The sequence below is a fragment of the Lonchura striata genome, unplaced genomic scaffold (genome assembly GCF_046129695.1).
Source record: "Lonchura striata isolate bLonStr1 unplaced genomic scaffold, bLonStr1.mat Scaffold_123, whole genome shotgun sequence".
Lineage (NCBI taxonomy): Eukaryota > Metazoa > Chordata > Aves > Passeriformes > Estrildidae > Lonchura > Lonchura striata.
The window spans coordinates 236,565-263,418 of record NW_027461088.1 but is presented as its reverse complement, the minus strand read 5'-3'; the positions used below and the strand labels follow the sequence as shown (position 1 = coordinate 263,418).

Below are 26,854 nucleotides of genomic sequence, written 5' to 3'. Positions count from 1 at the left end.
AGATCACCCTTTAAGTCACAAATATTAAATGGATGATTTGAAGGGGAAAAAAAAATAAGCAGCAGGTTGTGGGGGGGGCACATGTGAGGCTGCTGAAGCTCCTCTGGAAGAGAAGCTGCATTCCAGGCACCCAGAAGGAGCTTTAGAAATTCAAATTAACACCGCTGGGGCAAAGTGGGGACAATGTACCTGGCTCTTCTTGCCTGAGGCAGGAATTGGCTGATTCCCTCTGCCCCTCACCCCAAGCTCTGCCTGCTTGCACAGATGGAATCTGCACAGCTGAAGGCAGAGCCCATGCTGAGGATCTCTGACTCTGCAACAGAAATGGCTGAAGCTGCAAAGGGAAACAGCAAATGGAGAATGTTGGGAAAACTTCACTAAAATAAGGGGGGGATCATCCCTCTGCCCACTCCAACACCTGCTGTCACTGTCTGTGCTGTACAGGGTGTATCAGAGCACTGGGGTTGTTGCTATAACAAGTTCAAGGAAATCAGTTGGAATTCAACTATTTGATAATGTAATTAGAAAAAAGCAGTCAATTGACGCAGCCCCGGATGGAGGGAACACACAAAAATGGGCAAAAGAATTAAAGGACCATCAGAACAAATCCTACAACACCATGGACCAGCCCCTGGGACCCGAATCAATTAATATCAGGACACAGAGAACCCATTTATTATTTCAATGGCATCATTAGATTACAAGCTGTCCTCGGAATAAGAACCAACCAGACAGCTCCAGCTCCTGACCTTCCTGCCGACCAAGCCACTGAAATGAGAAACACAACATTTCACCAGGGGATGGGATCAGATTATCTGTGAGCAGAAAAAACAGGAGTCTGGGGGAAACAAAGTGGCTCAATCTGCAGTCGGCAAAGACATGACAAGAGAAAACTGCTAAAAAAGATAACAAAGGAAATAGGAGAGCACTTTATGTATCGGTCCAAACATGGAAAGGATGGGAATGGGACACGGTTCCCCGGCTCCCCAGCAGACCAGGGGTCAAACGAATGCTGCTTCTCCTCTTCTGTGCTGCAGCAACTCTCATCTTTTTACCATGCTCCACACCTTGGCAGTGCAGCTCATCCAGCAGCTGAGCCAGGGCATGCAGGTGGCAGCCAGGCCTCCTGATCCACAAACGGCTACAAAAGGACAGGGAATGAGGGCACCGAGAATAATCCCAAAACCAAAGAGGACCCGGGAAGGACAAAACAGAGTCAAGGAGTGAATCTGCCTGGAGATAGGACCAGGCACTTATAGATAAGGGGAGAAACCATCAGTTCCAATAAATGTTAGAAATTGACCCAGACAGCTGCTCAAAGTCCCGCCACATTCCCGAACTTGGAGGAGAAGAACAAAGACTTAACAGAGCCATGAATATCGGCTGTTCTACAAAAGGAGGGTGCACATTAACGAGGACAGGCTCCAGGCGCATCGGGAAGTCGGAACCTTCCAAGGAACTCAGCCGGTGGGCAAAGGCAGAGGGAGATGCGGCCGGGAAAATGAGGATAAAAAGGAGGCTGCGGACTACAGCCACGGCAGAGAGCGCACGGCAAATGCCCCACGGCCTCTGCCCCTGCTCGGCAATAAAGTCACTTTGACAGGACTCCTCGCTCTCCCCCGGGCACACGAACCTCCGGCGACGGGAATTTCCCCGCCCGCTCCCGGCCGCGGGGCAGCCCCTCTGTCCTACCCACAGCAGCCGGGCCGAGCCAGCGCTGCTCCGGCAGCGGCTCCTGCCCGGCCCCGGCGGGAAGGAGACCGCGGGCAGCCGCTCCCGCAGCGCCCTCGGCCCGGGGCCGGCACGGGCCGGACACGGCACCGGCGAGCCGCCGGAGCCCCCTGCCGCCCCCTCCGCCCGCAGCCAGCCCCGAGCCCCCGCAGAGCCCAGCGCGGCTCCCACCTGCGCCGGGGCCGCCTCCGAGCTCCGCCGCCGCCGCCTCACCGCGCTCCGGCCGCTGCCGCCGCTGCCGGGCCCGCACAGCCGCTCGGCCAATGGCGGCGCTGCGCGGCCACGGCCGCCCTCAGCCCGCCGCCGGGGCCGCGCCGCGCCCCGCTCCCACCAATCAGCGCGCCGCGACCGCGACTGACGGCACCGGCGGCCAATGGCAGCGAGCTCGGGGCGGGCTCTGCGCACGGCCCCGCCTCGCCCCGCGCTCTCGGCGCCCCCGGGCTGCGTGAGGGGAAAGCCGGAGATGAGGAACAGCCCCGGCACGGGCCCGGGCCGAGCCGGGATTGAGCTGCCCACACAAACAAACTTCTCCGCGCCTCCCGCCACGGCTTTCCCGGCCCTGCGCCTCCCGTGCCTCCGCCTCTGCGGGAAGCCCAGGAGCCTCACTTCTCCTGCCCCTCGTTAGTGCATCAGTGCTTCGCTTTGATTTCCCCCGAAAAGGGAGACCTGCCCGAAGCCCTGTGGGTGGGTGGGTGAGGGGAGAGATTTCTGTCAGAAAACTCCAAAGACTCGGAGCAGGAGCAGGAGAAGTCAGTGCAGAGCCTTAAATGCAGCTTTCCCCACGCCTCCTTGCTCCCAGCTGCACCTCCTCCCCCGGCAGGGCAGGAGACAGGGAATGGGGCCATGCTCAGCTCATCCCCCGGGGCTTCTCCCTCTGCTCAGGGACAGGAGTCGTTCCCTGCTGCACCCTGCGCTCTCTCCCGGCCGAGACTTCTCCAGGAACTTCTCGGAGCGGAGTCCATCCCCTGGGCACAGCCCCCTCCGAGTGCTGCAGCGTGGGTCACTGTGCCACGGGCTCAGTCCTGCCAGGACAGGCTGCTCCAGCGGGGCCCCTCTGCCCGCGGGCTCACAGCCTCCTCTCAGGCATCGCCGAGCTCCAGCCCGGCTCCTCCAGGGGCTGCAGGGGATCTCTGCATCCCCATGGACCTGCAGGGGATCTCTGCATCCCCAGGGACCTGCAGGGGGATCTCTGCGGCCTCATTGTAATATATGTTATGGAATAATTTGTGCTTATGTAAAATATACATTAAGTCAGTTGTGCTTGTAGAAAAAGATTCTTAAAGTTTTATATGACCGGTGGCTGCAGCCAGGGCTGGAAAACCAGAGTTGGCAGAGAAAGAAAGACCTAATTTACAAATGAAAAAAGGTGTCTCTGCAGAGATGGGCTCTTTCCGGGGACAATCCAGGAGACACCCAACGTTTAACCCCTGGTCTGCCGGGGAGCCAAGAAACCGTGTCCCATTCCCATCTTTTCCTTGCTTGGACCAATACAGAAACTGCTTTCCTATTTCCTTAATTATCTTTTTCAACACTTTCCCCTTGTCATCTCTTTGCCAACATCAGTTTGAGTAATTTAGTTTTCCACAAACTGCTTTTTTTTCTGCTAACAGATAATCTGATCCCATCCCCTGGTGAAATGTTGTGTTCCTCATTTCAGTGGCTTGGTCGGCAGGAAGGTCAGGAGCTGGAGCTGTCTGGTTGGTTCTTATTCCGAGGACAGCTTGTAATCAAATGATGCGATTGAAATGATAAATTGTTTCTCTGTCTCCTGATAGGAATTTGTGAAAAATGACAATCACTTGTTTTTTAGAATTTTAAAAGTTTAATAATATTAAAATGGTGAAAAAAATAGGAATATAATTAGACTAATAAAAATTTAGAGTTAGGACAATTACAAGACAATAAAAAGGAAAGAATATCTGAGGTCCAGATGCTCTCAGGCACTTAAACCAAGAGGAATGTATCTTGTGAATGAAAGAATCATCCCTAAAACAATACACTGTTGCATATTCATATATCCTTCATGGTTATGCATACATTCTATTTGAAACAAAAAACTCTGTTGTATTTCAACTGCTTTCTTTAATCCCCACGGGGTCTTCGAGTCTGAGCAAGGCGTGAAGAAATCAGCTTCTTCTAATAAGAAAACCATAAATTGCTCTTCTCTGGAGAATTTGTGTGTTCCTTGAAGCGAGTATCTCATTCCTTAACCCCCCCCCCCCCACACACACACACAGACATAGTTTCTTTTTTACTACTAAAGCTTCATTTTATCTACAAAGCTACATTTACCATACTGTTATATGTAGCAGATATAATTGGCGCCATTTCTAATATTATATATGTGACATTGAATATTTGTTAGATTTGTTAGAACACTCTAACACTCTACACGTTTGTATAAGCATTCCCCCCCACCCTCGCAGGTGAGACCGGGTGTATATTGGAAACTGATTTACAAGTAAGAAGGTGCGGCTCCCCAGGAGATGGGCCATGGCTGGGGAGATGCAGGAACCCCCGGTGCTGATCCTTGCCTGAAGGACCCGAGATGGATATAATGGAAATCCTTGGGCAGACACAGGTGAATGCAGCCTTCCCTCCTGTAAATTTCATCAAGGGATTCAACAAACTCCGGACACTGAATTGTTCTCCCTCATCACCAAAGCAGAAAATCTTATTAACATGTGGACTCTGAAGAGAAGACTGACTGCCAAAATCTTGGCCTCAGGCAGAATTTTCCCTATAAAAACCGCTTGTGCCAGGATGGAGGTGTGTGGGCTTAGAGGAAAACCTGTGCTGAGGCTGACCTCTTTGTTGCACACCCAGGGCCGACCCCGGGCTCGGCTCTGTTCTTTCCTTGTGGCTGGCCTAGATAGAATTTGATTGCAAAATAAATATTTTATTTTTTCATGTTAATTTGGCTGGACAAATTTTCATTTATAACAGTTGTAACACATAAAAGGAAGAATCCCCATTTCTTCCACCATCCCAGCCTCAATACATTACCCCACCAGTTAGTTTTTAACATTGTTTTCCCATTTTTGGATTGGTGTCTGGGTTGTTTTTTTCTAGGATGACCTCCCCGTTGTCATCTATTTTCAACAGTCTGATATATTAAACTTTCCACAAAAACCCCCTTCATTAGCCAATAAACAGTCTAAAGCCAACCTATTCTGGTACACTGCAGTTTTTCCCCATTTTGCCTGCAGGTACTTAATTTGGATGGGTTATAACAGTGGCTGTTGACATGGGTGTGTGTAACAAAAAGGAACTTTGGTTTCTTTCCATGTGATACTTTCTGTAGCATTTGTGACACGATCTTGCTGCTATCTCAGAAGGGAAAAGACAACAAATGAGAGACAGAAACAGGAATGACAGAGGTCTGGCGTGGCTTATACCCCCACCTCCCCTGCCTGTGGGGCTGCTGCCCACAGCAGGTACGTGTGATCTTCTCACTGGTGAGTACAGTGCTCAGTCCAGGCTTGCCCTCTGTTTCCCTTGTCACTCCTTTTTGCTGATTTTTCTATGCAAGTCCTTTTCAACACTCCTTTGGTGTATTTTGGTGTTGTCCATTTTAGATGTGATAGTCCATTCCTCACATTTCTTCACAAGTCCTCTGCCTCTGTTTCCCACTTTCTCTAACAACCAGAATACCATCTTCTTTCAACTACTCAAAAAGTCCTTTCTCTCACAATACCATTCAACACAATCCACCTCCCTCCAAGGAGATAAAGTAAAGCTCAAAATAAACAATCTACATTATATATACTTCCATTAATCTACATTTACTCACTTTTATTTTTCACTCACTCTCACATACAACAAGGTACCTTTTACTTTCAAACAGTCTACATTACATATCTACACCCTGAGTGCTCATGGAATGTTAATCCATCAACCCAGCAGGTTTAATCCTGGATGTCTCTCAACCCAGCAGAATTTTAGGTGTTACTGTTTTCCAACCCCAGATCCCCTTGGACATTTTTAACCTTCAGTCCTGCTGTGTTGTCCAACCCCAGATCCCCTTGGGCATAACCTCAATCCGCAACCCTGAGTGCTCTTGGAATGCAAATCCCCCAGATCCTCCTCTGGAAGGAGCCCCCAGAAAACAAACCCCCACAGCCCCTCCCCACCCACCTGATTTGGGAAGAATTTTCTCTGAGAGAAGTGGAAAAGAACCTGTTTATTTAACAAACAAAACACTCCCCAGCACTAAAAAAAAAATGAACAACACCAGATGACAACAAAACTCTTTCACCACTCTGCAGAGATGACAAATCCAGAAAGTCTCTCCTGGGGGTGGTCGCCCGGGTCTGGGCGCTGGGGATTGCTCTGGGCACTGGGGATGGCTGCTGCAGATCACAGAGCGCAGGCTCCCGGTGCTCCTCGGGGTTCCCAGGTCCCAGTCCAGAGCAGGTTGGATGGTATTCAGAAGAAGGAAAGGGAAAGAAACAGTCCAGGGAAAGAATTGGACTGCCTAGTTAAACTAACTAACAGAAAAAAGCAAAGGCAAGAGCGGAAGGAAGAGCAAGCAAACAAAGCCAGCAAAAGCAAGCCAAGCCAGCCCACACAAGCTTCTTGTGGAGAACAGACCATGGGGGGAGGTGAGCCAGCTGATAACAAGACAAAACAAACCTTCACTTTCAGAGTCAGTTCTGAGAGCACAGAACAGAATATCAAACATGAACAGAACCCACGATTGGGGATACAAACACCAGAACCTCACCCTGGGACACCTGGGTTTCCACATCAGCAGGAGACAGTTCCTGACAGTCAAAGGGTCAGCGGCAGGGTCCTCAGCACACCCGTTCCTTAAATGTTATCTGGCCATACAGACAGTTTTAGCTACTTCTACAAGTATTTAAATCAACATTGGCTGTTTCACAAATACCTCTGAGTTATTACTGTCAGTTAGTTACAAAAATAAAAGCATTAGTTATTATTTCACAACTACAGCTATTTCTGCAAAAGTTAACATTCTAATGCATGACACATGGCATCCAGTTCAATATTTTGCAATAGCCAAAACTAGTATGTATGTTTTTCACACTGTGCACAAACTAAACTATCAGCCATGAATGAAGTTCTGAGGATATGAGCTACACAGGGGCCAGGGCATTGGCCACAAAAAGCTGACAAATTATATTACAGCAAAAGCAGTTAAAAGTGATTACAAACTGTACTGTATCAAAATCGTTGTGATTAAGAATAAGTTGCAGAAGTCAAGACATAAGAGCAAAAGCCACCAACTACATAGTTCTGTATAACAAACCCAGGGCAGGTGTTTCCCTTGCAGGGAGCACTGGGGCCTTCCCCGGGCCCCTTCTGCCCTCTGGCAGAGCCGGTGGCATTTTCCAGCACACGCAGTTTGTAACCAAGAGTCGGGTGCAGCCCAGAAGGCTCCGAGCGCCTCCTCCCAGGCTGACTCTGCAGATCCGAGGCTGCTCTGGGCTCTGCCAGGGCTCTGCTGGGGCTCAGCTCTGGGCCAGGCTGGGCCCGCTCTCCCCTCACATTGCTCCGGGCAGCCGAGTCACGGAGGGAGGAGGAAGGGACACCTCAAGGGAGTTGAGGTTTAAGAGAGTTTTTATTCAAAAACCTGCCATACCAAACAGGCTGTCATAAGAGCTGTAACAAACAGGCTGTCCTAACTACCATAACCAACTAGCACTGCTAACTACCATCACTAACTAGTTGTCCTAACTAACTACTGTAACTAACAGCTGTCCTCCAGTGCTTCATCTCCTCCGCTGCTCCCTCAGTTGCTTTGCTGCGGTGATCAGAGGGGTCAGGCTGGAGAGAGGCTTGGCTGATGATAAAAACGGGTGCTGCCCAAAGGATAAAAAAGAAAGAAATGAACTGTTACTTTCTCACAGGCTCTGTTGCAACAGGACAAAGGGAAATGGTCAGAAACTCAGGAGAGGGAAGCAGGCTCAGGTTAGATCTAAGGCAGAATCTTTTTGCCAGGAGTGGGGAAACACTGACAGAAGGTGCCCAGGGATGTGGGAGGTGCCTCCTCCCTGGGAACATCCAAGCTCAGGCCAGGCAGGGCTCTGAGCACCGGACCTGCCTGAAGGTGGCCCTGCTCCTTGTGGGGCACCAGGGGCAGATGCCCTCGAAAGGACCCTGCCAAGCCAAACCCGGCGAGGATTCTGCTTGCTTTGCGTGTGGAACGCAGCGAGGCTGGAGACTATCGGAGGGGCCCCAGCAGAAAACCCCTCCCTGGCGCTGCTGCTTCCCCTCAGCCGCTCGGCATTCACCTGCAGCAGCTCCTGGGCAGACCAGCGCTGCTCCTCGTCCGGCTCCAGGCTGCACTCGAGGAAGTCCCGCAGCAGAGCCGACAGGCGCCGGGGCTCCTGCAGCTGCGGGGTCCCGTTGTGCCGGATCAGAGCGCGAGCCTGCAGGAAAAGCAAACTCAGCGCTCTGCCAGCTTCCTTCCCACCCACAGGTGCTCACAGCGACCCCGGGTTCTCAGCCCCAGCTCCAGGGGCACTTTCCTCCCTGGCAGAGATGCTGCTCACAGCTCATTTTCCTATGCCAACCAAAAAACCCAAACCCTGGTGCTGCCACAACCATTGGAAAGAGCTGATGCACTTGATTCACATTTTCAGGTCATCCTCAGAGCCAGAAGAGCTGCAACAGCATAAATCCCAAAGCAAATTGTTGCTGGAGACTGCAGAATATTTGTCTGTGTTGAGGCCCGAGTGCTCTGGGAATTCCTTTCCCCAGGTGCAGAAACCTCCAGCTGCTGCTCCCAGTGCAGGGTCACCCTGTGCTCACAGGGCTCTGCAGCCCCTGGAGAATTTGCCTCTTACCATGGCCCTCGTTTCCTTGAAGTAAGGAGGTTCTCCCTCCACCATCTCGATGGTCACAATGCCAAAGGACCAGATGTCCACCTTGGGGCCATAAGGAGAACTGGTCACAACTTCTGGGGCCATCCAGTGAGCAGTGCCCACCATGGAGCTGCGCCGGTCCTGCTCAGAGCTGAGCTGAGCACAGAGGCCAAAATCAGCTGAGGACAGAAACAAACACTGTCAAAGGCAGTTGGAATGAGGAAACCAAGCACCAAGACTCCCCACTCTCAGTCTGAGAATGCAGTAGTGAAGTGAGCTGGAAAAGTGCTCAGGGCTGTAGCCAAGGGAAGGTGGAACTGGACCCTTAAAGAAACCCTCAGCTTTCGTGCAGTGGCTTTTACTGATTCCCTTGAAGCTTTAGATTCCAACTCCTGCCCCTCTGGCAGGGCCATACCCATAGCAAAGCCACCCCTGGCACCCTGCTGCTCTCCGGAGCTCTCTGCAGGGGCAGCCGCTCTCAGCTGGCAGCAGGGGCCGGGCAGTGCCCCCAGCAGCCCTTGTGGGGCTCTGGCCGGCACTGGGAAGCAGCCCCACAGCCGCACCCGGGAGCGCCGTGCCTGGCCAGGAACACCCACCCAGCTTGACAGAGCCGGCCATGCCCAGGAGGATGTTGGAGCTCTTCAGATCTCTGTGGATCACCCGGTTCGCATGGAGGAAATCCAGGCCCTGCAGGCACTGAGAGAGAACAAGAAACACCAGGACAAAAACCAATGGCCGGAATCTATCACACAAGAAAGGACAGGTCCGAATTCTGCCAGCAGCAGCTTTGCTGTGACAGGCCAGGAGTGCAGAGCAGACAGGCTCCAGGCAAACGGTTCAGGGCAAAGCTGAGAACAGCACATCAAATCCAGAACAGACAGAGAGTGCCACAACAGCAGGAAAGAGAGCAAGAACAGAGCAGAAGTGCAGCAATGCTGGCAGGCCGTTCACTGCAGAGGCTCTTTCTTCTCCAGCTCATAAAAACAACAGAGAAACAGAGCCCTGAGCATGGAGCCACTCCTGTTCTCATGCCTGTATGGAAGGACCATCGTGTCCAAGCCGTGGCAGCCACAGGCAGGATCCCTCACCTCCCGACTGACAGCTGCCATCTCTCCTTCAGCCATGCGTGTCTGTCTGACAACGTCCTGCAAAGTTCCTCCATCCATGTATTCCATCACCAGCCAGAGATCTCCGCCAACAAGGAAGCTGGAAGAGGAAAGCAGTGGCATGGAGATGAATGTGCAGTGCTCAATTCCCCCATGGAAAAGCCTGGAGTGGAGTTTTGTTTCCAGGTCACTTGTCCATGAGGACAGAATCCCATGGAGAGACATTCCTGCGAGGCTGCAGAGTCCTTGGAATCTGCACAGTCTAAAGGAAGAGACACCTGTGAGAAAGGAGAGTCCTTAGATGGCAAGCAGGTGAAAAATGCAGTTTAGCAACAGCCCAGATCAGTGTGGAACCACAACACTGGCCCCCAGCTGGTTCAGCTTCTGAGCTCATCAGTTCCACCATTCCCTGCAGAACAAGGCAACACAACCCCCAGGGTTATCCAGGGGAGGAGGCCATGCAGCACTTGGGACAAAAGCAATCAGAAAACCTTTCAGAAAGTCCCTTCAGAAACAGGCAAGGCCAGTGAAAAATGGGCAAATGAGGCATTTGTGCAAACAAGGCCCTGGTTTTCCTGGCATCTGCAGCAATGCAAAAGGGCTGGGAAGAAGAAGCCAATGGAAATAATTTCTGCTGTGGTTTATCAGCACTTGTTGTAAGACACAGAAAACGGGGTCAATGAAGGAAAAAGCAAACCAAAGCAACCAAGGCACACGGAGGGAGCGAACTGCCAGGCTGCTGTTTTGGGAAGATACGGCTGGGTCAGGCATTTTCAAAACAGGCTACAGACTACGGCTGCCAGGAAAGGTTAAGGCAGGGCCCGTGCACGGGATGAGGCCTGGAGCACTCACCTGTCCAAAGAGTTGACAATGTTGGGGTTCTTCTTGTCCTTCAGGAGCAGGAGCTCATTCACAGCGTGTTCCCCGTTCTGCCCTCTGAGACTCATTTTCTTTATGGCCACCTGAGGGGACATTGCAGACCTTTAACTGGAGGAGTCTGTGGCAGGAGGCCACAGCCAACACGGGGCGAGGCTTTTTGGAGCGACGGAGCCGGGCTGTGCCAAACTGCCCTGGGATGGGCACCAGAGCTCAGCAAGGGCCATTTCCACAGCCCATTGCTCAGCTTGCTGGGGCTGCTTACAGGACACATGGCCAGAGACATTTGGCCTTGCAAGCTCTGCAGAAATGGCCCCTCAGCTGTCAGCCTCCCAGCTCTAACCACATTCTCTGCACCTACAGTCTTCTCAAATAGCCTCAACACTCTCATTATTATTCAAATACATTTTGCAAGCAGGAGGTAATTCTGGTTCTGTGAAAACAGAGCAAAACAGCCGGGAACCCTTTAGCAATTCCATGGGATTTGGTCATGATTTCAGATGCAGCTGCTCTGTTTGGGATTGCACAACAAAGCAAACACACACATCCATTGCTCAGGTGATCCCTGTCACAGGCTGTCACTGACCCCAGACCCAAACACAACTGCAGAGTTTAGGAGAGAGCTTTGCTCTGGACATCCATCTTCTCATTTCTGTCCCTCTCTCTCTGTGGACAGCTGAAGTGGAACTAAAGTCCCAAATTGAGCCCAAGCAGGATCTCACCCTAATTAGGCCTTGAGGTACCCTTTGAAGATGAAAGGCAGGATGGAAAAACTGCTAAATAGTGTTCCTGTCTGCGGCTGGGGTGAAGATAAATTGGGCCTCAGTCTCCAACACTGATCCATTCACACTTTTAGATATGAAGAGCAAGCCAGCATGTCCTGCTCTCACAGACACCGCTGCCCTCCTTGCATCCCTTTGGGCACTCCAGAAGGACTGAGTGTGTCCCAGCTGTGCTCTGCAGGCTGACACTGCTCTGCCTTCAGAGGAGCAGCCTGTGCAGGAAAGCTCTGCTGGCCCCCAGAGCTGCAGCCACAGCTCCCAGCAGAGGGGAGAGCCCTGGAGAGCTGCCAGACGTGCTGGGCGTGTTGGCACTGACCTCTCCTCCAGTGGCCCGGTCGAGTCCTTTGGAAACGGTTCCGAAAGCCCTGGAGACAAAACAGCAGAGAAGAAAGAAGCAGTGCTTGAGGCCCTGGGAGTGAAAGCTAACCCAGACAGGAGATCTCTGCTGCCTGCAGCGCTCACAAACACCTGGGTGCATCGACCCTTGCAACAACAGCGCAGCAGCCACCAGCCCTCTGCCATGCCAGGTGTGCAAGAGAAAACTGAGACCCAACACGAAGGAATTGGGCTGGAGCAAATCCCAAATGTCCACACTTAATTGCTTTAGTTCAAAACCTGTTGTGAGCAATGGGTGTCTAAAGAACTGGAAAAGAATGCATTTCATCCTTTTCCATTTCCTGCCTAAGACCTGCAGGATCCACAAGGGCCCTGCCATCAGGCAGGTGATGCATTTTCCCCCAGAGTGCATCAGCTCTGTGTCTGTTGCTGAATGTATGGGCTCTACGAGCTGTGCTAGAATAGAGCACTTATTAGTTCATCTCCGGTTCCTGTTTCTAAACCTTTAGGTTGTTAATTCTGACCGGAAGATATTTTATGAAGCAAAATACTTGAAAGAAATCTCCCTGAGAGCTGTTGTCTGACAGTCTCCAGATGGTGAGTGGCTCTTTTAGGCAATCCAGTTCCAGACACAGAAGATCTCCCAGGTCCTGCTCCTTGCTGCAGGCAGGACACTGCCGGCCTCAGGGGCCTGTGACGGCTCCTTCTGACCACAGTTCTCAATTCTGATCAGGACTGAGAGACAGCAGGATGGCACCCCAGTGTCTGAAGGTGTTTGGAGCTCTCCTGACTTCTCCCTTGATCCTGCACCAGCACAGCCCCTGGGCTGCTTGTGCAGAAGTAGCTGCCGTGCACTTACCCTTGGCCAATCTGCTCCACTTCCAGGTATTTCTCGTCTGGCTCCTCCACGCTCACGATGTTCCCTGAAAGAAACCACGTGGAAGAGGCTCCCTCCCAGAGCGAGACCCCACCAGAGCAGAGCCAGAATGCAGCCCCACTCCCTGGGGCCGTGAGCCCCTTGGTCTCAGCTGGGGAAGGACAATAAATGCCCCTGTGACATTCAGCTGCAGAGCAACGCTGGCTGCAGCTGATGCCGAGACACACACACAGCCCCTGCTCTGAACACAGGAACAGAGCAGACGTACTCAGCTGCACCAGGCACCACTCCCCTCTCCCCTCTGGCTGCAGGGCTGTGCTGCTGTCAGAACCTTCAGCCCAGGATCCCACAGCGGAGGGAGGTTCCGTGTCCTCTTCCCAAGCACAGGGAGGTTCAGTGTCCTCTTCCCAAGCACAGGGAGGTTCTGGGTCCTCTTCCCAAAATGCTGCAGGTTCGCCATCATCTTTCCAAGCCAGGGGATGTTCACTGTCCTCTTCCCATGCTGGGAGTTCACCCTCCTCTTCCCAAGGCACAGGATGTCCTCTGTCCTCATCCCACAGCGGGAGATGTCCTCTGTCCTCATCCCACACCATGGGGGCTTGGCCATCCTCGTCCTGCACCAGGGGACATCCACTGCCCTCGTCCCACGCCGGGAGATGTCCACTGTCCTTGTCCCACGCCGCGGGAGCCTCGCTGCTGTATTCCCACAGCGCAGGATGTTCGCCCTCGTCTCCCAGAGCAGCGGGAAGTTCACTGTCATCTCCCGGCACCGAGGGAAGTTCACCAGCGTCCCCCAGAACAGCGGGGAGCTCACCGCTGTCTTCCTCCTCTTTGGCCTCCTCTTGGGAAGCAGAGGGAGCCAGAGGAGGGGCTGGTGCTGCTTTTGTGCCCTGTGGACAGATGGCAGCGTGAGGGACGGGAAGTTCTATCTCAGTGATCACCTTATTTGCCTTCAGCTGCACATCCAGCTGCACTAAGCAGAAATTGGGTTTGGAGTCCTTCAAACTAACAATGGGCTAAAGTCGACATTGCCACTTATTGTTGGGAAAACGATATTCCACTGTGGCTAAAGCCAGCAAGCAATCCTCTGCCTGCAAAACCAGACCTGCAGCTCTTCAAAAGCTCAGCAGCAGAAAAGGAGAAATCTGCTGGGGATCCCTTTGCTGCTGCTGCTGCTGCTGCAAAGACTCTGACAGGAACTTTCCTTCAGCCTCCCAGGCTGGCACTCAGCTGCCACACGCCGAGCTCACAGTTTACTGCACAATTCCAAACACCAAAGGTTCCTTTCCCACTCACCGGAGGAGGAGCTGCTCGGAATCCACACATGAGGTGCCCTGCAACGGGAGAGGGAACATGAACCAGATGCTGTCAGGAAAAAACTGCCTGTGGTGGGAAATGCCACAGTGCAAGTCAACCCCGAGAGAGCATTTTGCTTTCCCAGCGTCCCTCCAGGAGCCACAGTCCCTTCCCACAGCAAGAGAACAGCACAAAATGCTGGGCTGGGTCAGTTCTTGGCTGGGCAGGGAGTTCCCGGCTCTGCTGCCACAGACTCCCCGCTGGAGGGAACAGAACCCCCCAGGGCTCATTGCAAATGCTGTGCACGCCCCGCTGGCTGCAGACACCCCCTTTTTCAGCTGCAGCTGCTGGCAGGAGCTCTCCCAAAGCAATGGAGCCTTCATGGCCATTTGGTTACAAAGTCAGCTCGGGTCCAGAGGAAGAACAGAAAGCACACAGCAAGCGCAAAGCCACAGCACCGAGGGAAAACATCAACTTACGTGCCAAGTGGGTTAAAAAATAGCCCGAATAAGCCACAGAGTACAGCGTGCAAACTGCAGCAGCCACGTGCTGGATCATTTTGGCTGCGCTGCACACGCCTGCAGACTGCAGCCCTGCAAGCACACAAGGACACCCGTCAGGGCTGGGCTGGTGCTGAGAATGCCTCGGGCAGGAGGATCCTCCGGCACGGAGCAGTGCCCAGAGCCACTGGGGACACTGAGGCCTCCGTGTCCCACAGCCACGGGAGCACCTCGGGGACGTGGCAGTGCTCCTGTGACATCACAGCAGCAGCTCACGCAGAAACCGCCCGGAAGGTTCTCCTGGGCCACAAAGGAGCACAAAGAACCCTCCCAGGGCACAGCCTATTGCCCAAAGGCTCCAGGAGGAGCTCTGAAAATGCAGCAAACAGGGACACCCCATAGCCCAGCCTGAACACTGAGGAGGAACAAGGACGGGAGCACAGCAGAGGAAACAGGACCTTTAGTCACCGCTACTTCTGACTAAAGCCAGCAAGCCGTGTTCCCGCGGGGATCTTTGTTCTCGCTCTAAAAACAAGCAAGGTGCTCCACTCGAAATATACAGAAGGCAGGAACTGGGCAGGAGGTGGGATTAGGAAGGAGGAGGAGGAAGATGAGGATGAGGAGCAGGAAAAGGAGGAGAAACAGGAGGTTCCAGTGCCCCCTGAGGCCGCAGCACCCTTGGCCCCAGGACCATCGCCCCCAGCTCATCCTGCAGGTGAGAGGGGAGGGGGAGCTCGCCCCAAATCTATCGGGGGGTCCCTGAGAGGGTTTTTATTGGGGTGTGTTTGGAGCTTGCAGATTGTGGAATTGAGCCCCAGATGTTCGTCTGGGAGGCCCAAATAAACCCCGGGAGGTTTTTTTCTCTCTGTGTGTGTAGGTTTGGATCTTGCAGGACCCCAAAGCTGAGCCCCCTGGGGGATCTTTGGGAGTCCATGTGGCCATTGCCCAGTGTCACCAGGGGGAGGACATTGTCCTGGGGACCCCCGGGGGAGCAGAGGAGGGGAACCCCTGGGACCCCCAGAGTGGGGAGAGCAGAGAGGGGCGATCCTGGAGCTGGGGGACCCCCGGCTGGCTGGAAAGGGGGGGAGCCTGGAGAGGAGGAACCCCTGGGACACCTGGGATCTCAGAGTAGATCATCAGGGGAGAAGGGACCCCATGGAGCCCCAACAGCCCCTGGATCATCCCTAAGCAGGACACCTGAGAAGGGGGAACCCCTGGAGCCATTGGACCCCCATCATCCCAAGGAAAGGAAACCTCTGGAACCCCAAAAGTGGAGAGATCAGAGATAGGGAACTCCTGGGAGTGTTGTTTTGGGCTGAACCTTGAGACTGTGGAGATTTTCATGGACACAAGAGTCCTGCTGAGTTCTAGGGATGGACTTGGGCAGGAGGAGCCTCCAGTCCAAGGTGCTCGCCTCTTGTTTTTCCCCCAAACCAGGATTTGTCATTCCCTGGGTGTGGCTGGATGGAGGAGGAGGAAAAGCCCCGGAGATGCTGCAGGAGGAGGAGCTGCAAACCCAGCCCAGGGAGCTGCAGGGAGGAAAGAGCCCCCCTGAGCCAGGAAGGTGGGCGGAGATCCAGCCGGAGCTCGGAGCTGGTGGAGAAGCCTCATGGCAGGGAGAAGCCCCACAAGTGCTTGGAATGTGGGCAGGGTTTCAGCTGGAACTCCCACCTGATGGAACACCAGAGGATCCACACTGGGGAGAGGCCCTACGAGTGTGAGGAATGTGGGAAGAGCTTCAGTGGGACCTCCAACCTCACCAAGCACCACAGGATCCACACTGGGGAACGGCCCTATGAGTGCTTGGAATGTCAGAAGAGCTTCAGGTGGAATTCAGAGATCATCACTCACCAGCACTTCCACACCAGGGAGGCCCTGCGGGTGTCCTGAGTGGGGGAAGAGCTTTGTGCGCTGCTCCAGCTCCATCCCCATGGGAGGATCCGGGCTGGATGATCCCCAGTTGTTGCAGCCTGAGCTGCTAAAAGGAGAGTCCACGGTAAAGAAGCAGAAAAGGCCTTTGCATGGTATCCACAGATGTCTGAATCAGCCATGCCGTGAGATGTTCAGGGTTTTCCCCAGCACGCCCATCCCCCTGCTCCAACTCTCAGCTCTCCCTGTCCTGAGGAGTCGGGGTGGGGGTGACCCTGGCCCCTGGGCAGTACAAGGTGAGGCCCAGTCAGGGAACAGGGAGGGAGTGGCCCAGGGACACAGGAACAGACACAGGAACAGGGCAAGGAGCAAACAGTCCAACAGCCCCTTGAGGGAAGCCTCCCGCGTCTCCCCAAACCAGGGAAATGCCCCCCAGGATCCCCACAATTCCCCTTTTTATATTATTAAGAAAGCTTCTCTGGAGGATCAAACTGATTCAACACAAAATGACAAAAACAATCAAAAGCGCTCATACGACAATTTTCAAAATGCAAACAATTCTGAGTCTCTAATGTCCAAATAGATTTTCTTAGAGCTGGCAGGAGGGATGTGGGGTTTTCTTAGTCTGGTTTATCAGGAGATGGAATCAGGAGCCTTCAGTAGGGACTGGTTCTCTGGCCCCTGTGGCAGTGCTGCTGGCTGTGACAGACTCTGTACGAGGTAATGTAGGTGGTGGTGTGCCTGTTGGAAACTCCAAATAGAAATCATTACTTTTTAAGAAAAAGATGGTTAATTTAGGAAAACTTTCCTTTCTTCCCCACCAATTACACTCCTTCAGGTATTATGAAGGAACTCTGGGGAAAGGGACTAGTGGAGGGAGGCCATGGAAAGGGGGAAAAGGAGGTAGGAATTTGTGGGAACATAAAAAAGGGGTAATAGGACAAGGGAAAGGAAACAGGGAAAGTGGGAGGGGGGCAGGGAGGCCACAGGAATTGGGGAAGGGTATTAGAAGAAGTGGGACTTATCAGACAGGAAAGTTGTTTTGATATGGAGGTGGAGTCTTGGATGGAAGGTGGCTTATCGGTGTTCTGTGCTCTTTCAGCTTTTGGGCTGTTGCTGGGATTTGGCTGCTGGTTTTGGGTTTAATTTCCCCGGTAGGAGTGTGGAGGACTTCCATGACATGGGTAATATTTCGCAGGTTTGCAGTTTGGTGCATGTTTGCTACCTTGCACTGGAACTCCACCAGGTCCTGTCACATCGGCTGCTTGGGGGCCTTTTCTTCCTTGTATTATATTACATTCCACAATTTCTACATCTCCTAGACTGTGGAGTTATTTCCTGCGGTTATTCTTTTTTATAGCAGTCTGTTGAACAAACACATCTTGTTTGTTATCATTCAGGGTTATGAAACCGTATCTGTTTTTGACATTGAACCATTTCCTGTCCCCAGAACGTTCATGGCAAGGACTTTTTCACCTTGGCCAGCGGGTTTGCGTGTGTGTTGGTGATGCTGGACGTGGCGCCGGTGCTGGGGCGCTGCCGTGCGGGGCTCGTCCCGCTCCTGGCGCTGGCGGCCGCGCCGAGGCTCGGCCCCTTCTCCTTCCCGGCTCTGTCCCGGCCGGTGCCCGCGGACGCTGCGGGCGCAGGAGCTCCGGAGCAGCAGCGGGGCGGGGGCGGCAGTTTCGCCCCAGGACTGCGGTTCTGAGCCGCCCCCGGCGGGGCTGCCCGCCCGCCGGCCTCGCCCGCCCGCCCTCGGCCCCGGGGCCGCGGCTGCCGCTCGTTGTCTCCGTGCGGGACCGCGCCGCGCTCCCCGCCCGTTTCCCGGACGCTGCGAGGGCTGATCATTTCTAGGTGTTCTGGAGAGGGCAGCGAGGTCAGTTAAAGTGCACAGGAGGCCAGTGAGGGCAGTTTGCTTGGAAATGGCCCAACTGGCCACAGTTCAAGCACCTCTCGTTGTTAATGGGCACCACTGCCTCCCCCACCCCTTTGCTCATGGCCAGGGCTAAAGCAGTTTCTGAAGAAGAGGCCTTAGTGCAGGTGTCGACCATCTGTGGGATGAGTGGCTCTGGATTTTGGGGAAGAGCTCCGAGAAGCTTTTTGGTTTCCGGGTTGGCATTAGACATTGCCATTTTTCCCAGGAGTTCATCCCTGGCCTCTACATTATCAATTTGGCGATCAATGGCCTCTGGGAGGTGGTCAACAAACTTAACAAATGTCTCTTCAACCCCCTGATGGATTGAAGAAAAGTTTTGGACAAGGGTGGTTCCACCAGGGATTTTTAAAAGAGCAGTCTTTGCAGCAGATTTGATGTCATCTAAGACATTGTTGGGCAGCATGACCTGATCCTCTGGTCTGCTGAATTCCCCCTCTCCTGCCAAAGCCTCAGGGCCTTCCTGGCCTTCGCCTAAAACTTCACTCAAGTCATACTTGGATAGGATTGGCTTTAAAAGTTTTTTCCACTGCAATAGTGCAGTGGTAATGTAATGGAAGGCATGGGGAATTAAGGTATGTCCTGTGAAAGTTTAGTCCAATACATTTTTAAAATATGGAGAATTGCGGCCATAGTCTCTGGCCGCTTTTCTCAACTCCTTCCCCTCAGTGTGAGGAATCCGCTCCCATCGCGGCTCCTTTCCCCGTTTAATGATGACAGGCGCCGCAAGGCAATCGAGATCTCTCACCAAGTCCAGGTCCCCATCCCGCAGGGCTCCTCCCTGATCCGTGTCCAGCCTCCTCCCGGCCTGTTGTTACTGCCGGGGTGCCGCCGTCCTTATCCTCTTCGGAAGGTGGGTCGGGGCGCGCTGGAGCGCGCAGCCTCCGGCGGAGCGGTGGGGCCCGGTGACTCGGGGCCTGCAGGCCAGCATGGCGGGCTTCCAGCCAGGCCCGCGTTCGGTTCCGCGGCGTGGGAACCGGGATGGGCTGGAGAAGGAGGGAACCACCCTCAAGGGCCCACTCGGGGATGTGGGCAGGGGACAGAAGGGGCTGGTCCCGACGGTGACACCATCGACGCAGCTGCAAGCGCAGGGGAGGGACCCGAGGCGGGGCTGTACAACTGACATTCCTGGAGCTGGGGACCAAACTGGGGACAGGGCAGTCGGGGACAAGGGAGCGGGGAAGGCTCGGGCTGGAGTGGCCAGGGCCAGCCCGAGAGAGGGACTGAGTGGGGCAGGAGGCAGCAGGGAGTAGGTGACAGCCCTGTGCCCGTGGGCAGGGTCTGGCTCCCATCCCACCCATAGGGGAAGCAGGGTTAGGATCAGGGAGGGAGGAACACGGGGAACAAGAACCAGGGACCCAACTTTCTCTCTTAGGCTTTACTAATTTAAAAATCAAATCAAAAATAGGATTAAACTTGCCCACTTTATAATTTCCCCCCGTTTGTATATCATAAATGCATCACCAATCTTTTCCCCAGAACGAAACTGATGAAACATCTTCCTGGGAAGCATCAGGAAAGTGCTCAAACAAAAACTGAACAAAAGTTTTAAGATCCCTCTTTTTAAATGAAATGTTCCCTAGTACTAAAGTTGCTTTAATCTGAATATAAATCTCTCGTTGAGCTGGGGATAAATGATTGTCCATGTTCCCCAAACAACCCAAAATTCCCCCCCACGAGGCAAAAGGATTAACTTAAGATAAATGTGTTCATGTGTGGTGCTCTCCCCCGGGCACCTGGCAGCCCACGCTGCGAGTACTCACCAATGCGAGGGACACAAAGGAAAAGCGAAACCTCGAGGGGGCTGGTGGGCTCCTGCCGGTCCTTTGGATTCTGAAAGCTTCCCTTCCAAAGCGGCAGCCTTCCCTCAGAATTCCAAAGGGGTGCCGACAGGCCAGGAGAAACAGTCCTCACAAAGCGAAGGAAGAAGCTCCTCCTGGAGCTGGTCCCAAACGGCGCTTGAATTCCCAAAGATCCCGGATCCGATGACCTTCAGGAGACGCTCTCCGGGACTGGACAACTGCCCAAGGTCCCTGTTCTGGGAGCCATTTGTTCCAGCCTGAACTGCTACAAGGAGAGTGCCGGGTAAAGAAGCAGAAAAGGCCTTTGCATGGTACCCACAGATACCACGGGACAGATACTCCAGGGACAGCAGCCAGGTACTGCAACAGCGACCCGCACGTTATGGAGCAAAGAAGGACTGCGGTGGGCTGGCTCTGCCGGTACAACCACGAGTATCTCAGCCCGTTCCTCACGGAGCGCCGAGGTGAGCGTGGGGCACAGCGTGTGCCCTCGAGCCCTGCTCTGGCAATGACCCTGAGGCCCCTCAAAACCTCCCTGGGAATCGCCCCAGAGCCCTCAGCCCTCCTTGTGCCCATCCCCGAGACCTTCTGTCCCTGCCACTGACCCCCGTGGCTCTCCCAGTCCATCCCAGTCTCTCCCAGTGCCTCCCGGCTGTCCATCTCAGCCTGGCGTGGCGCTGCCGCCCCTCAGCCAATCAGAGCGCGAGTCTCTGATGACTCATCAGTTGCCAGGCAGACCCGCAGCGCCGCGTGCCCCGCACTGGACTCGGCCTCCCAGTGCCGCGCGCTTCATTCCCAGTTCCTCCCAGTGCCGCCCCAGTCCCTCCCACTCCTTCCCAGCCCATTCCCAGTTCCTCCCAGTGCCGCCCCAGTCCCTCCCACTCCTTCCCAGCCCATTCCCAGTTCCTCCCAGTGCCGCCCCAGTCCCTCCCACTCCTTCCCAGCCCATTCCCAGTTCCTCCCAGTGCCGCCCCAGTCCCTCCCACTCCTTCCCAGCCCATTCCCAGTTCCTCCCCAGTTCACTCCGAGATCTCCACCCTCTGCCAGTGTCCCCCATCCCCTCCCCTCTCTCTGAGTATCATCCCAGTCTTTCCCAGTTCATTCCAAGTCCCTCTCAGTCCATTCCCAGTCTGCCCCAAGGCCACACCACCCCTCCCCTCTCTCTCCACGTTTCTCCCAGCTGATCCCAGTGTGTTCCCGCTCTCTCCCAGTCACCCCCACCTTGTCCATCTCTCTTCTGCCCTCGAGCTCCCAGCCCAGCCCCGGCCACCTGCTCTGCTCCTTGGTGGATTTCTACCCGGCCCACACCCAGCTGAGGTGGTTCCAGGGCCAGCAGGAGCTCTCTGTGGTGGCCACCGACATGGTCCCCAAAGGGGACTGGACCCACCAGCTCCTGGTGCTGCTGGAAACCTCAACCCGGGCCGGGCTCACCTCCACCTGCCAGGTGGAGCACGTCAGCCTGGAGCACCCCCTGAGCCAGCACTGGGATACAGGGGAGGAATTGGGGGCACTGGGACAGCCACTGGGATGTGCTGGTTTCAACTGGGAGGGAGTTGGAGAGCCTGGTTTCAACTGGGAGAGGAGGTTGTGGATTTGGAAAGGCTAAGAAGGGGTTTGAAGGATACTGGGGAGGGTGGGATGGGGTTCTGGGGGTCCTGGTGGACACTGGGAGGGAGTTTGGGTGTGCTGGGTGTGACTGGGAGGGATGTGAGTGAGCCTGGAAGAGCTGGATGGAGATTGGGGATGGAAGAGCAGAGATTGGGACAAGGTTGGTTGTGCTGGGAAGAGACTGGGAGGGGTCTGGATGAACCCTGGTGGGGCTGGGAAGGGAATGAGAGAGAGTTTGGGGGTCCTGGAGCAGTGGGGGACAACTGGAAGGAGGCTGTGGGATACTGAGAGGGACGGGAGGGGCTTTGGTGGGTCCTGGGAAGGTGAGGAAGGGATCAAGAGGGAGGTTTCAGGGATCCTGAGTAGGTTGGGAGCAACCAGGAGGGTGCTTGGAGGGGCCTGGGTGCCTGTGAGAGTTTCTGGGGGGTCCTGACCCCTGCGGAGACCCCAGAGATGCTGCTGGATGCTGCCACAGCAAGATGCTGGCAGGAACTGGAGACTCCGAGTTGGGCTTCATCTTCCTGGCACTGGGGATCTGGTTCTACCTGCACAAGAAAGGGGGGTCCCGTGAGTCGTATCCCACCTCCCCCAGAATGTGAATGGTCCCCCCGGGGACCCCAGCCCGGTGTCACCCCCTTTACTCTGCCCACAGAGCTCCTGAGCCACTGGCAGTGAGAGCCCCTCCCCGTGGCCCCGGACCCGGCCGGGATCCCCGCTCCATCCCCACGCTGATTTTGGGGGGGATCGAGTGTCCCCCAGCCCTGCTGTCCCTCTGCCCCTGCCCGCCTGCTCCCAGTGTTCCCAGTAAAGCTTCCCAGTTAAACCCAGCCCAGTTCCTGGGGGCACTGGGGAGGGACTTGGGGGGACCCCACGGCGGGGCCGGCCCTGGGCAGGGAGGGCGGGTCCAGGTGGGGAACACTGCCTGCTGCGGGTCTGCCCGGCAACTGGTGAGTCATCAGCCCCGCTCTCGCTGATTGGCTGACTCTTCTCCACCGCGTTCTCTCATTGGCTGAGGAGAGGCCCGGCAGTGCAGAGAAGGAACGGGAGAGATCCCGCCCCGAGCACCGGCACGGGGACAACAGACCCGGCCTGGGCACAGGGAGGGAATTTATTACCAACCAAACCACGGCAGCACCAGGAGAAGGGAAAGAAATCCCTCCAGCACCTTCCCCCACCCAACGGGGATCACCCACAACAGGGTTATCCACCATGGAGAGACGGGGACATCCGAGTTTAGACCAAAACCAATTTTATTCAGTGTACCAGGTGTTTATACAGGGATTAACTTGTATGGTGCTTATATAGGGCTCTGTTTCTGGTAACAATTTCCCATTGGTTACACATTCTTCGTGACATCCAGTAACCTGGGAACATTTATGTTATCACAAAGACTCACACCATGTTGCTTGGTCAGTCTTCTTGCCCAGGGAGACTTCAAGTGTGTCTGTGTCTCCCACAGTTTCTGCTCAGTCAGGCCTCAGATATCGGGCCCCTTGATCAGCTCCATTGCTTTACTCTCTGTTTTATTCCCCATACGGGGACACCAGGGCTCTGCCCCATGGGGGTCACTGGGGATCATCCAGCCCGGATCCTCCCATGGGGGATGGAGCTGCAGCAGCTCACCAAGCTCTTCCCTCACTCTCTTCCCTCACTCCAAGCTCTTCCCTCACTCGGGGCACTCACAGGGCTTCCCTTAGTGGTGCCTCCGTTGGTGTTGTGTCAGTTGAGAGCTCCCGGAGAAGTTCTTCCCACACTTCCCACACTCGTAGGGCCTCTCTCCAGTGTGGATGCGCCGGTGCTCAGTGAGGCTGGAGTTGCGGTTGAAGCCCTTCCCGCAGTCGGGGCAGCGGAAGGGCCTCTCCTCTGTGTGAATCCGCTCATGAAGGAGGAGATTGGAGCTGGTCTGAAACCTCTTCCCACACTGGGGACACTCGTAGGGCCTCTCCCCAGTGTGGATGCGCTGGTGTGCTTTCAGTTGGGATCTCCACCCAAAGCTCTTCCCACATTCCAAGCACTCATAGGGCCGTTCCCCAGTGTGGATCACCTGGTGTTCGAACAGGCTAGACCTCTGTATGAAGCTCTTCCCACACTTCCCACACTCGTAGGGCCTCTCTCCGGTGTGGATGTGCCGGTGCCTGATGAGGTGGGAGTTGTCCTTGAAGCCCTTCCCGCAGTCAGGGCAGAGGAAGGGCCTCTCATCTGTGTGACTCCGCTTGTGTCTGAGGAGACTGGAGCTTCTCTGAAACCTCTTCCCACACTCCCCACACTCGTAGGGCCGTTCCCCAGTGTGGATCCTCTGGTGCCGGATGAGGCTGGAGCTCCACCTGAAACCCTTCCCACATTCCAAGCACTTGTGGGGCTTCTCCCTGCCATGAGGCTTCTGCACCAGCTCCGAGCTCCGCCTGGATCTCTGCCCGCCTTCCTGGCTCAGGGGGCTCTTTCCTCCCTGCAGCTCCCTGGGCTGGGTTTGCAGCTCCTCCTCCTGCAGCATCTCCGGGGCTTTTCCTCCTCCTCCATTCAGCCACACCCTGGAAATGACAAATCCTGGTTAGAGGGAAAAACAAGAGAAGAGCTGCTTGGACTGGAGGTTCCGCCTTGCCCAAGTCCATCCCTGGAAGTCATTGGGAATCTTGTGTCTGTAAGAACCTCCAAAACACCAAGATTCAGCCCAAAAGTCCCACAAACTTCAAGACACAAATCAAAAACTCCCTGAACATCACAAGTCAGCAAAAACCTCCTCTACAAGATAAAGATTCAGTTCCCACATAAAACCAAAGCACCAACATTTAGCCCAATAAAGCTCAGAAACACCAAGATTCACCCCGTGAAAATCGTGGATCCCCCTCCACAGTCACCTGCTGCATGTGGGGGGAGCAGCACTCCTGGGGCTGGGGGGAGGCTGCAGACACAGGGAGGGGTGGAACCTTCTGCTGCTTCCTCTTTCTGCTCCTCCTCCTCCTCCTCCTGTGTCTTTGCTCTTCCTCACACTCCTCTTCCTCTTGCTATTCCTCCTTCTCCTGCACAATCCCACCCTTTCCTGCCACTTGCATCTTTTGACCATTCTGTTCCTCAAGCCTGCTTCTCCTTCCCTTCTCCTCCTGCCCCCAGGCCCAGCACCCACTGCCGGCTCCCTCTTCCCCCCACACCCACAGCATCCCAGCGCAGGGGCAGGGATGGAGCTGGGGCAGGTCGGGCTGGGGCAGCGCTGGGCTCTCGGCCGCTCCCGCCCGCACTCGGTCCCCACTGCAGCCGCTCCCGCCAGGACAGCGCGGGGGGGCCCGGCCTTGGCGCTGCCCCACTCCCACCTCCCCAAATTCCCCTCGCGGGGCCATGGGGCCGAGGGGGGGTGCAGGTGGGTCCAGGTGAGGAATGCTGAGATAATTTCAAGAGTGGGTCCCCAAGAAGAAAAATTGGAATTTGTGGTAGACACAGGGGCAGAATTAACCTTTCTGTTAAATATTCCAAAAGGTTATAGTGTAAGCAAAGATACCGTAAAAGTAACAGGAGCAAAAGGAGAGAGTTTCACAGTACCCATTATTAAAAATGTGGTAATAGAGGGAGAAACTAAATTTTGGATGAGGGATGTTTTCTTGGTCCCAGGGGCAGGTAGCAATTTATTGGGACAAGATTTACAGGTGAAATTAGGAATAGGGGTTGTTCCAGAAGATGGGAAGATGACAGCTAGACTTTTAAAACTAGGCCAGGATGATGGAAGAAGAATTAACAAGGAAGTTTGGGCTGGGGAGGGAAATAGGGAAAGATTAAATATTGACCCCATAAAGATTACAACTGAGGAAAAAAAAATTGTCCCATACATGTATGGCAGTATCCTGTATCTTTAGAAGGACGGGAATGTTTAAAGCCAGTAATAGAAGGACTAACAAAGGATGGGACATTAGAACCTTGTATGTCTCCCCATAATACCCCAATACTCCCAGTAAAGAAGCCTGACGGGAGCTATAGACTGGTACAAGCCTTAAGGGAGGTTAACAAAGGAACTCAGACCCGCTATCCAGTGGTACCAAATCCTTATACTCTTTTCAGTAAAGTTCCTCCCCAGCATCAGTGGTTTAGTGCAGTAGACCTTAAAGATGCCTTTTGGGCTTGCCCATTAGCCCAGGAGAGCAAGTTATCTTTGCTTTTGAATGGAAGGACCCACTAACTGGAGAAAACAGCAATTAAGATGGACAAAACTATCACAGGGGCTTACAGAATCCCCAAACTTATTTGGACAAGATTTAGAAACAATACTACAAACTTTCCCCACTCCCCCTGAAATACAAATTATCCAATAAGTGGATAATCTTTTACTTTCTGGGGAAGCTGAAGCTGGAGAGGCTACTATAAAGCTTTTGAATTTTCTTGGGGAAAAAAGATTAAGGGTATCAAAAGGGAAGCTGCAATTTGTAGAATCAGAGGTAAAATATCTTGGACACTTGCTTAGTAAGGGTAGTTGGAAGCTCAACCCAGACTGAAACACAGGGATTCTATCCCTTCCCCCTCCCTCTTCAAAGGGGGAAATCAGAAAGATACTCAGATTATTGGGATATTATAGATTATGGATTGAAGGATATACACAGGCAGTAAAATTTTTGAATAAAAAAAACTGACAGAGGGAGATGATATAAAATGGATCAAAAAGGGTAATGAAAAACTAAGAAAAAAGAAGTTAAAACTAGCCCCAATATCAACTTTAAGCTTACCTTCACTGGCAAAACCCTTTCATTTGTATGTAAATGAAAAAAAGGGGGTAGCTCATAGGGTTTTGTTTCAAGAGTGGGGAGGAGTAAAGAGACCCGTGGCTTATTTATCAAAGATGTGGCATCCAGTAAATCAAGGCTGGCCAGTGTGTATTCAAGCTATAGCAGCTACTGCAATCCTGGTAGAGGAAAGCCATAAACTGACTTCTAGAGGTAAATTAATTGTGTGCACACCTCATGCAGTACTAAATTTCTTCCAATTTGCATTGTGATTTTTATCTTGAAATACATAACTTACTGTACTCTAGGATTGAAAAACTAGTTTACAGCTGTGACATAGCAAAACCTGCTATTAATTTGAGTCAACGCAGGCTGTTCAATCAAGTGTTCTCAGTGTGTAAAGTTAAAATAAAGGTAACACCAGCTGCTTGGTAGGTCAATGAGAAACAATTTTCCTTCCAACCAGTTCTTTTTTCATGTACCCAAATGTGTTTTGCTTTCTTCGTTTTTTTGTTTTGTTTGTTTGCTGTTTTTTCTGGAAGTGCTAACTACTTGCAGTGTATCTAGAACAGCAAATAAAATTGTGCATACAAAACACTTGTAAAAAAATA

The 26,854-nt window shown here is 53.7% G+C and overlaps 3 protein-coding genes across 3 annotated transcripts in view; 1 reads left to right on the top strand and 2 right to left on the bottom strand.

The window, feature by feature from the left end:
- The window catches only part of LOC110484679 (uncharacterized), a 351,442-nt gene that overhangs the window by 202,984 nt on the left and 121,604 nt on the right, over positions 1-26,854 (bottom strand). The window contains 1 exon segment of the mRNA XM_077790604.1: positions 23,223-23,909. Within this exon segment, the coding sequence (XP_077646730.1) occupies positions 23,223-23,909 (687 nt within the window).
- On the bottom strand, positions 7,282-16,260 carry LOC144248426 (uncharacterized). Its single transcript, XM_077790596.1, has 11 exons — positions 16,186-16,260; positions 15,758-15,842; positions 12,786-13,433; positions 12,521-12,608; positions 11,642-11,690; positions 10,520-10,629; positions 9,650-9,767; positions 9,158-9,257; positions 8,544-8,740; positions 7,989-8,126; positions 7,282-7,556 (listed from the first exon to the last, which is right to left on the bottom strand). Exons 1-11 carry the CDS (start codon positions 16,258-16,260, stop codon positions 7,467-7,469), a joined length of 1,698 nt encoding a protein of 565 aa, XP_077646722.1. The 3' UTR covers positions 7,282-7,466.
- On the top strand, positions 19,063-22,142 carry LOC110472789 (class II histocompatibility antigen, B-L beta chain-like). Its single transcript, XM_077790601.1, has 4 exons — positions 19,063-19,194; positions 20,192-20,399; positions 21,147-21,423; positions 21,986-22,142. Exons 1-4 carry the CDS (start codon positions 19,063-19,065, stop codon positions 22,140-22,142), a joined length of 774 nt encoding a protein of 257 aa, XP_077646727.1.

Coding starts and splice junctions, on each gene's coding strand:
- LOC144248426 (XM_077790596.1), bottom strand. CDS start 16,260: ATGGAGCTGGAGCAGCGCACAAAGCTCTTCCCCCACTCAGGACACCCG. Junction 13,434..15,757: donor CAAATCCTGGTTTGGGGGAA/AAACAAGAGGCG, acceptor CTGCCATCTGTC/CACAGGGCACAAAAGCAGCA. Junction 12,609..12,785: donor TACGTCTGCTCTGTTCCTGT/GTTCAGAGCAGG, acceptor TCTGGGAGGGAG/CCTCTTCCACGTGGTTTCTT.
- LOC110472789 (XM_077790601.1), top strand. CDS start 19,063: ATGGCGGGCTTCCAGCCAGGCCCGCGTTCGGTTCCGCGGCGTGGGAAC. Junction 20,400..21,146: donor GTTCCTCACGGAGCGCCGAG/GTGAGCGTGGGG, acceptor GCTCTCTCCCAG/TCACCCCCACCTTGTCCATC. Junction 21,424..21,985: donor CCCCTGAGCCAGCACTGGGA/TACAGGGGAGGA, acceptor TGACCCCTGCGG/AGACCCCAGAGATGCTGCTG.